Source organism: Camelus ferus, chromosome 6 (assembly GCF_009834535.1).
Source record: "Camelus ferus isolate YT-003-E chromosome 6, BCGSAC_Cfer_1.0, whole genome shotgun sequence".
Classification (NCBI taxonomy): Eukaryota; Metazoa; Chordata; class Mammalia; order Artiodactyla; family Camelidae; genus Camelus; species Camelus ferus.
This window is the reverse complement of record NC_045701.1, coordinates 69,258,112-69,269,136: the sequence shown is the minus strand read 5'-3', so window position 1 is coordinate 69,269,136 and position 11,025 is coordinate 69,258,112. Positions and strand designations below refer to the sequence as shown.

Below are 11,025 nucleotides of genomic sequence, written 5' to 3'. Positions count from 1 at the left end.
ATCTTAAATCCACTTCTCAAATCTGGGCCCCTCATTAAACAGGCACTGTGGTAGGCATGAGGGTGCAGTTGTTGAGAACATGGTGTCCAGGAGAAATTAGTCCATGTAAGAAAGAAATGGAAAATTTTAAGCCAAACTGAGAATTATAACCAGGGAACAGCATTTCAGAAAGCTCCGAGGACTGTTCCACCCGTTAGAAGTCAAAAAACAATACAAGTTTTTTTTTAAGACAGAGGGTTGTACATTAAACGACATTATACTGACAGTTTACACAATCCAGATCTAAGTGTCATCGTGGCCCCTTGCAAGATCATGGAGTGTTTTATTTTAAGAAGTTGTCTTATTGATGCTAGGAGAATGTTGCTCTTTATGGTTGAACAAGTTTTTCTACTGATGGAGGAGGTTCGGTAGAGGCATAATGAAGATATACAATGCACAGTGTAAAGAGGAGGGAAGGCCAAAAGGCAGAGAAAAATTTTTGTGTTTAAATTTTTCTTGCCTTGCCATAAAATATGAATTTTATTTCACAATTGTCAGTCTCCATGTTACTATTGTTGCTTTATACATAAAGATTGTCTTCATTTGAATCAGTTACAATAAATTCTCAGGAGTGGAATTGCTGGGTCAAAAGGCAGGATAATTTTTGTGACTTCTAACAGGTTTTACCAAACTCCCTCCCAGTTATGATCATATTGGACTACATGGCCTCTAGGGCCTTTTCAGTGGTTCTATTTGGTCTTTCAATCCTCTTTCTCACTGACATTCCTGTCCAAACATTTGCCAAAGCTTTTAGATTTTACCCCTTCCCAGGTGTCACATCTACCCCTTTTATTTCTCACATGGTCTATTACAGTGATCCTCAACTGGGAGCGATTTTGCCTCCCCAGGGAACACTTTGGGGAAATGGGGTGATAATATAACATTTAACAGGTAAAGGCCAGAGATACTGCTAAACAACCAAAATGCAAAGGACAACAACCCCCACCTAGCAAATAATTATCCAACCCAAAATGTCAATAGTACTGAGGCTGAGAAACCCTGGTCAATTACAAGTGTCCTCCCAACTAGTCTCTTTAATTTTCATTGCTACCTATGCCAATTTATAACACAGGCATCTACAAAACTAGTTTTCATAAGCTGTGGCCCCAAACCTGCCATCACCCTACTCAAATCCCATCCATATGCCCCATCAGCCAATCCAAGCTCCTCAGGTAGGTACTGATCACGTAATGGTACAGCTAAATCAGCTACAACTCTCTTAAACTCTACTTCTACAAGACTCTTTGCTGTTCTTTGCCTATGTTCTCCTCCATACCTTTACTCTGTTCACTCTAAATACTGTCTCCCAAGTATCCTTTGTCAAAACTCTTGTTAAAGCCCATCTCACATTCCGTCTCTCCCTCAAAAGGCTCTCCCATCTCCATAGTCACAGGAGAACTTTGACCCTTTCACACTGCCTTAGCATATTGTGCCTTATATTGGTGTATAATGTACTTGTCATATTTCTTCCTAAACTTACTAAACTGTAAACTCTTTCAGGGAAGGAACTTCCTTCTGCCTTTTTCTCTTGCTTTTAGCACACCACTTTTCACATAGAAGGTGCACAGGAAATGTTTGTGGGAAGCAGGCAACCAGAATGGAGTCCCTGCTATTCATTATCTGTGGCATTAGCTCAGTCAAATTACTCTCTCAGGTCTCAGTAATCTCATCCATAAAGTGGAAATAGTCATTAAACATATGTCATAAAATTGTTGTGAGGATAAAATAATGCATGTAAGGCACTCAGTACAGGATTTGGTACAGACCTAAACACTTGAAATATTGTAGCTATAAATAATTTTTTATTATGGAACAAAGCCCTATATGGTGGTTTATGTGCCACTGGCCTAGTTCAGAGGAACTAGGAGTGGGGGAGGCAGAGAAGTTCTTGAACTGCTCAAGGTGACAGAATGGGATAGGGAGATTAAGACTACTTTTGCATATGCCCTGTGGAAGTTTAAGTGGGTCAGCAGGACCGTGTAAGACAGGCCTATTGTATGAGATACCTCTCTGCACAAAGTTACCTGGCCAACAGCCAGAGTAGGGACTGAAACCAACAGATGTTCTCTTTGCAAGTCCCATGCTCTACTCTAGGGCTGCAGTGTCTGAAGGAAGAGCCAGTAGTGGGGGAGCCCTCTTCCTAATTGACATGCAGGTTGTCTGTGCTGGCAAGACCCTGATATCAGATTCCCTAGGACAATATTGAAAAGGGCAGGTCAAGGATGTCACTGGGAGCTTTAATTGCCTTTTTAAGGGGAGTGGTTTTCAGTAAGCAATGGCCGACATATCCTATAGTGAACTGAGGGGATGACCTGCGCTTCTCTGTTTGCAAAGCTGGGGGGACACTGTACTCTGTTAGAGGAGGGATTTAAATTTGTCTTTTCCACATCCTGTACAAATATCTCCTCCTCTTAGTCTTTCTTGTGACCTCATCCTTTTTTCTTCACCCGACAGTTAGTGATTTCCTAAAATAATGTTGTAGCTATCTGTCTTCTAGTTTCCATTGTGACTGGGGGCACTGATTTACCTTTAATTTCATCATTTTTCCTGTGGCTCTACTTAGTTCTCATGACAAAAGCAGCTAATAATAACCATTTTAAGAAATATAATTTACTGACATGGACTAATGTTCTTAGTATATTATTGAGTAAGAAAAACAGCAGACAAAATAAGTATTACAGTAGGATCCCATTTGGGGAATATGCATGTGTGTATCTATCTATCCATAAATCCATCAACACACATACTACTGAGAAAAGTTTGGGAGTCTATGCCACGATATTTAACAGTGATCACGTTTGGATGGAAGGATTCCAGGTGATTTTTATTTTCTTCTTCTTTGCTTATTTGCATGGTTTAGGTTTCCTACATTGTACGCATATCATTTGTGCAATTAAAAATATTATGTTTTTAAAACAACACACTTCACTTTCCCTAATTCATTTAATTTTTCCTGATCTCTAATCATCGCTTGACTTGCTCATCTGGGTTGGTTTTTTTTTTTTTTTTTTTGAATTGATATAATTACCTTAAAAAATTAAAGAAATTTGACATTGAGATTACAAAAGTTAATAATTATTCATCAGAGAAGTTGCTGTAGAAAAGAGGATGAATAGAGCAGCCCCATGTTTAAATCTACGTAGAATGATTTGAGGCCTCTCAGAAAACTTATCAGCGGCACCAAAACCCATTGTTAGATAGTTATTCCTTTGGATTAGTCATTGCCTCTTTTAGTCATTCTTTATTTAAAATTCAAATACACTGGGAGGATATATTAGTTTTCTGGGACTGCCGTAACAAAGTACCACAGACTAGGTGGCTTGAACAACAGAAATTTATTCTCTCACAGTTCTGGAGACTGGAAGTCCAAGATCAAGGTGTTGGTAGGGCTGGTTTCTGAGGCCCCTCTCCTTTTGGGGCCTGTCTTCTCCTAATTTTCATATGGTCTTTCCTTTGTACAAGTCTGTGTCCAGATTTCTTCCTCTTATAAGAACACCAGTCATATTGGATTAGGGTCCATTCTTATGATCTCATTTTAACTTAATAATTTCTTTAAAGACTCTGTCTCCAGATACAGTCACATTCTGAGGTACTGAGGGTTAGGACTTCAACATGTGAATTTTGCAGGACACAATTTAGCCCATAATAGAGGGGCGATATCTACTAAATCACGAATTCCTTTAAGCACGTTTCCCTTATGAAAGAAGGATACCATGAGAAGTTGTTTAAAGGGAGACAGAAATAAAGGTAAATAAAACAAATGTCCAGGGTTGTAGTTCTCAATCTGAGGTAATTTTGCCCCCTAAGGGACATTTAGCAATATCTATAGAGGTATTTTTGGTTGTCACAACAGAGTAGATGCTACTGGCATCTAATGGGTAGAGGCCAGAGATGCTGCTAACCATTCTAGAATGTGCGCTAGAGCCCCACGACAAAGAATTATCCAGCCCCAAATGTACCAAGGTTGAGAAACACTAGTATAAACTTTTGGATGACTTCATCAGTGTAAAAACTTGAATATCTTTGATCCAGTAATACTACTACTAGGAATCTATCCTGCAAAAATATTCACTCATGTGTACAAAGATATGTATACATCTACATATAGGTATGTATGTGTGTGTGTATATATATATGTGTGTGTGTGTGTGTTCATTGCTAATCATTTCAAAATTGGAAATGACTCAAATGTCTATTAAAGAACAAGAATTCTTTTTAAAAATAATGACCAGAAAAAATGTTTAAAATATATTGTAAGTTGAAAAATCAAATTGCAGAACAATATGTATGTTGTCCTGTTTTTTTAATGCATTAGACATTTTACTCGTTCTGGATTTGTATGTTGCCCCTTTTTTTTGTTAAAAAATGCATATACATTTATATATAGTTTCTTTGTATGTTCTATGTGTGAATGTGTCTGCACAGTTGAATACCTGGAAAGATATACACCAAGCTGAAGTCATAGCTTGCCTCTGGGGAATGAGTTTATTGGCAATAGGAGAACTTTCATGCTTAACTTAATACATTTCTGAAATATTCTGTTTAAGGCCTCAAGGATATAGAACTTTGCTTTGGCAAGTGTGAGACAGATTACAGTCTAACTTTGAGAATACTGACTCTTGTTAATTATAAGACTATTTTACCAAATTACTGTCAACAAATTAGAGCCCTCATGCCAAATCTGGCCTCACTTCTGTTTTATACCTGCTATGGACTAAGTATGACTTCTATATTTTTGAGTGGTTGAAAAAAAACAAAAGAAGAAGAATATTCTGTGACATAAAATTTATACAAAACTCAAATTTCACTGCCCACAGATAAAGTTTTGTTGAAACACAGCCACACTCATTCATCACGAACTGTCTGTGCCTATTCTCATGCTACAACAGCGGAGCTGAGTAGTTTTGACACAGGCCGTCTGGCCCTCAAAGCCTAAAATATGTGCTAATTGGCCCTTCACAGAAAGTCTGCCAAGTCCTGCAATACATGATGTAAGATGTGGTCTAAGAGGTTGAACTTCCAACTCTTTTGCTTATGTGCCCTCTAAAAGAATCGTGAAAAGCTATGTCACCTCTTCACAGTTTTAAATTAACATCAAAAATGTTTTTAAGTTCAAATAAATGCAAAGCATCTAATTTCTAACATTTACATATTCCAGCATTTGTATTTTGATATTTTAAATTAAAACTGTTATATCACTTTAAAATGCATCCAGCTGAATCTAAATACCATAACAGTTTGATGCCTACCACCATCCATTTAAAAATATTATAAAATAAACAAAATCTTCTTTGAAGTTGAAAATTTAGTATCTTTTAAAAACTTACATATCTGTTACAGACCTCCTTACAGAATTTTATTCTAATATGCTATATGTTTATGCTTGAAAATATTTTTCATCATTATCACACTGTTACATTATCTGTAACAAAAATATGTATTTAAACTAAGGTTGCAGTTAGATTCTCTTGTCATAGTCTGCATTCCTTCCTGGGATCCCCTGACCGCCTAAATTTTTTTTTTTTCAATTTGTATACCTTTAGGTTCACTTCTGTGCTGTGTGGTTCTATGGGTTTTAACAAATACGTAATGACATGTACCTACCATTTCAGTATCATACAGAATAGTTTAACCACCCTAAAAATCTGTGTTTCCTCTTTTTCATCCTCTCCTCCTCCCCCCAAACACCTGAAAATTAATGATCTTTTTATTATCTCTAGTTTTTCCTTTTCCAGAATGTCATAATTAAAAACATCTATGTAGCCTTTTCAGGCTAATTTCTTTCACCTAGCAATACACATTCAAGGAGGTTCACTCATGTCTTTTTATGACTTGGTAACTTGTTTCTTATCTGTGAATAATATTTCATCATATAGATTGACCACAGTTTGTTTTTCCATTTGCCTCCTGAAGGTTGATTCTAGTTTTTAGTGATGATAAAGAAAGCTGCTACAAATATTCATATGCAAGTGAGACTTACTTTTTATCATGACTTCATTTTTCATTTCAAGTATAATATTAAAAGAATATTATAATAAAATAATTAAATATGTTATAATAAAATAAATAAATATATTTTAATAAAATAATTAAATAAAATAATTAAAACTAATTGAGAAACAGAGGAATACATTTTGAAAGTCAAAATTAAACTGATACGGCCCATCATAATTGATTTATCCAATTTTTTAATTAATGAAAAACAAGATGACAAATAATGTGTTAGTTCTTATTACTTAAATAGCAATAATACAATATAATATATAGCTGAAATTATAAGTTATTTGTGAAATAAGATTATATAAGACATGGTGTTCTTTCTGCAAATATGTAAGTATATATCAAACTCTGGGGTTAGGCTTTTGAGATTAATTGAAGAATAATCAAGTATGTGAAAATCAGGAATAATCCCATTAAATTCATTAGACATCATAATAAAATTTTCCTATTTATTTAATGAAAGAGGAAGATAGATACATACACGAAAACAAATTCACCATTTGTAGTACCAACTACAGGTTTGCTCCCCATAAATACACAATTCTGATTTATTCTTTTCTGCTTGATTCCTATCACAAAGAAAAAATGTATTGTGAATTTATTTATAATGCAGTTTTCCTGCACCACCACATTCTAGCAGGGAACTCTGAATAATGTAACAATTCCAAATTCAAACCTGGTCTTTTTGTCAAGGTAGGTGATAGAATGTATTTTATTTTAACAGTTGGTTAGCTCGATTCATAACATTTAAACATTTAGACATTTAATAAATGAATTTCCATTTGTACTTTGGCCCTAAGCTAAGAATTCATTTGAGAATAAGATGGATATCTGTCTTATATTCCATAAAGCAAAACAGAAACCTATATTGATACTAGAACCACCTAGACTCCTAGGAACACTGTAACCTAGGCACCAGCTCAACCCTGGCCATCACTACACTGGTTTATAGGGTGAAAATAGAGCAGTGCTGTGTTCCCAGGGGCTGGTCACCTGAGTGAATCCACCTCCGCACATCCCAGGAATAAGACTCCTTAGTCATAGCTACAAGAGTTTCCATAGTTGCTGCTACTTCTATATAATAATAAAGACAGAAAACACAGGCTGACCACAAAGATCACCAGGTAGATGTCCAAGCCTTGGGTGGGCAATTCAGGCATGTTTTCCACATTAGGCTTCTGACTGGGGTCAAAGGAGGCAGGTCTTGAACTCAGAGATTCTATTTTCTTATTTATTACAGTAGTTCATAGAGCTATTCTGATAAACTATGGCTGAAGAGGCTTTCTCTTTAGATCTACCTATCACATAAGACCACATGTTTGGCATATGTACTCACATGTTAATATTTCCCTGCAGCCTGTGAGGCCCCGCACGCCAAATCCCTGGTCACAGAGTCCAGCCCTGGGCCTAAATACAAGAAGCAGAGGTCACTCATCACTTGTCAAAGATTTACGCACTGCCCTGGGAAAAAAGGATTGCGATGGGACCATTTGGATCTGAAAACCAAGATCTCCAGCTGCCTAAAAACGCAGAAGTATTTTCCAGGGTCATGCCATCTTCCCCTGGAAGGAAAGGTGATTATTTCTAGGATGAGCCCTTCTCTTGCTTCAAGACACAGGCAGTAGTGGACACAGTCACATTCTGTCTCTTTTATTGATGTATAATCATTTTGTCATTATGTTTATAAAGAAAAATCTATTTAACAGTAGACCTGCCTTTTTAATACGCACCATTTACACAGGGGGTTAAAGAAAACTGACATCACATGAAGTGATAGTGCGTATTTTTCCATAACCCAGAAAACTCATATGCTACACATAGGTCAGAACTCCAGAGTTTACTAGAGCAGAAATATTGAAAGACCCAGAATCTTTTGCAAGCTAAATAAAGAGCTCTTTGAAACCCAAACTAGAATCCCATTTGTCTAAGAAAGAAAATCTTAGGTGATTTTTTTTATCACAAGTCTAGTCTTGTTCTATAGCAGGTTCTTTAACTGTAATGCACAAGGCAATGAGGAAGCCATGTCACTGGACTATTACAAGAAAACTGAGCCAGTACAATATTTTCCCCCTTGTACTGCGTGGGTGGATGTGACCACTTTTAGATCCTTGGGAAACATCACTGCAGTTTCACAAGGCTGATTAGCAATTCTCATGAGCCTCAATGTACTTAATGCGTAAAAGACTTAGGCGTCATGGGAGAGTTGCAAACTATATCTGGATCCTAAGCTGGGATTCTATAAGAGCACACAATACCCAAAAAATTGCCATGGAAAAGGAAAGACCCACAATTCAAAGTAGTGTGAATCCAGCTTTCTTCCCTAAATATTGACTGCTGTTTACACGCTAAACAGCTTTGGGACATTCAATGATGAAAATAAAAGCAATATAAATCTCTTTTTTTCTTCCCCTAAGCAGATTCTCTCTTCTGGTAGCACAGTTATCATCAGAAATGTAAAAAGCAATAATTTCCACTATGACCATCTAGCGGCTATGGAACATGGGGGAAAAAGAACTTTGGGGGATATCAGTTAACTGCGTAACAGAAAATCTTCCCTTTTCCTGACTCATGTAACCCATGTCTTTATTAATTTACACATTCCATCCAAGTGAAATACGAATCCCAAAAGCACTACCGCACATATCAAACTTTTTTCCACATCTATCAAATCTGGAAATTCTGGGATCTGGCTACCATAAGACATTGGAGACAATAAATAATTCTGTAAGAGTACTTTCTCAGCCCTTTTATCTTCGACTTTGTCATTTCATAGTGAAAGGACTTGATTGTGCTCTCTGCATCTCTGGCAGGAATCAGAGAGCTAAACTGAACCCTTCAGTCAATCACCAAGGACACACAGAGGGTCTGTTAGGCCATCTGCACTGTGGGAGATGTAGCAGCAGAGGAAGAAACAACCCTTGTCTTTGAGGAGTTTACAAGGGGTTTTATAAGACATACATATAAGAACCTTTCAAAGACAATATGCTTAATCTAGTGGGAATTGTGTGGTACACAGCAGATGTGCCGTGGGAGTCCAGGGTGGGGGTGGAGAGTACTAGAGTAGTCACGGATCTCAGAGACTGCACAGGACTTAGACTTAGTGAGGCGAGGAGGGAAGACCTTTCAGGTGAGGGGAAGGACAGGAGAAAAGCTGGAGGAAGGAATTTGGCAGGGGTCCATGGCAGCTCCATTTTCCTCTCCTGTTTCCAAATCTTTTCATTTGTTACTTCACAATAAAGAAGCTGGGCATCCATTCTGCTCACTCTCCTGCTTTCTATCTGTGTCTCTTCATATTAGTAAAATGTTATAACAACAAAATAGTGTTTCCACAAATCCTTGCACGTCCTTCCTGATCGAGGCAGTTGTTAGAGATTCTCTTCTCATTCAGAATGTCTCGGCTCTTTCCTTTCCATGGCTCCTCTTTTCATCTTTCCTCTCCTTCTTCTTCCTGCTGCAGACATCCATTAACTCCACTGGTTGATTACACAGGTTCCCTATCCTGCATAGAAGGAAGCTTCTGTTTGGCCCAGCATGTGGGAGAAACACCATGCTGACCTTCTCTGGGTCAAGATCTAGAGAAATTGTCCATTTTCCAACCAAGATTCACGTCTTTATTAGTCTATACATTCCATCTAAGTCAGCATCCCTTGGGGAACTACATCAAAAGAAATTTTCCTGACCAGACCAACAGCAAAGTGGGGATTGTAGGTCAGGAGGAAAGCCCCTTGTGTTTACTCTCTCCTCTCCCACAGCCTCCTATTAGTTATCAATTAATCCTCCCAACTCTACCCCATCGTTTCTAGAAGAACTGTATTTTGTCAGCAGATATTTACCAAATGCAGGAATTATTTAGCCATGATGGATACGTCAGGAAGTATAAGGACTCAGAGGAGTTTGTTGTCTAGTTGGATAAAATGGGCTCATTTGGTGGAGGCAACATCAGAGCCTTTCAGAGGTCAAAAGTAAGCTGGAGACTCTGACTTTTTTGAGACTTCAGCTATATTTTTAAAAATGAAGTGCAAAAACTGAATTTTTTAAAATACGGTAGATTTTTAATGTATACATTTAAATTATTGCTTTTCACACAAAAAATTACAATGACTAACTTTTGAAACAATGTCAAAAATTTAAACTCACATGAATGTTCATAGCAGTATTATTCATGATAGCCAAGAAGTGGAAAAACCCAAATGTCCATCAACTAATGGATGGATAAATAAACTTCGGTATATCCATACAATAAAATATTGTCAATAAAAAGTAATAAAGTACTGATACCTGCTATAACCTGGTGAACCCTGAACACATTATACCAAGTGAAAGAAGCCAATTAACAAAACCACATATTGTATTGTTTCACTTATATGAAATTTCCAGAGGACAGAAATTTATAGAAATTTGATGATAGCTTGGGCTTGGGACAGGTGGGAATGTAGGAGGGAACATCAGAGAAGGGAACAGGAATTGACTGCTAGTGGGGTTTCTTATAGGAGGAACAAATATGTTCTAAAATTAGATTGTGGTAGGATGACTGTAAAACCCTGGGAAGATACCAAAAAGTTTTGCATCATATACTTAAAAAAATTTTTTTTTAATTGAAGTACAGTCAGTTACAATGTGTCAATTTCTAGTGTACAGCACAATGTCCCAGTCACACATATGCATACATATATTTGTTGTCATATTCTTTTTTATTAAAGGTTATCACAAGATACTGAATATAGTTCCCTGTGCTATAGCATCATACACTTTAAATGGGTGAATTGTATGGTGTGTTAATTTTATCTCAGTTAAGCTGTTTTTAAAAAGTCTAAATTGAAAGCCTTTCATGACTGAAAGGCCCACCAGCATAGGATGCTGGGCAGTGTGACATAGTAAACAGAACACCAGTTTGGAAGTCAATACACATGAGTTCTAGTATTCTGCTGTTTATCAGTTATCAATTTTGTGAATTACTTAAATTCTCTGAGATTTACTCACTGTAAA

At 36.9% G+C, this 11,025-nt stretch overlaps 1 protein-coding gene across 1 annotated transcript in view; it reads left to right on the top strand.

The window, feature by feature from the left end:
* The window catches only part of HEATR4 (HEAT repeat containing 4), a 51,518-nt gene extending 42,776 nt beyond the window's left edge, over positions 1-8,742 (top strand). Inside the window, 2 exon segments of the mRNA XM_032482326.1 lie at positions 7,396-7,503; positions 7,505-8,742. Coding sequence (XP_032338217.1) covers positions 7,396-7,503; positions 7,505-7,627 — 231 coding nt within the window. The 3' untranslated portion in view covers positions 7,628-8,742.
* Positions 8,743-11,025: the final 2,283 nt, after the last annotated feature.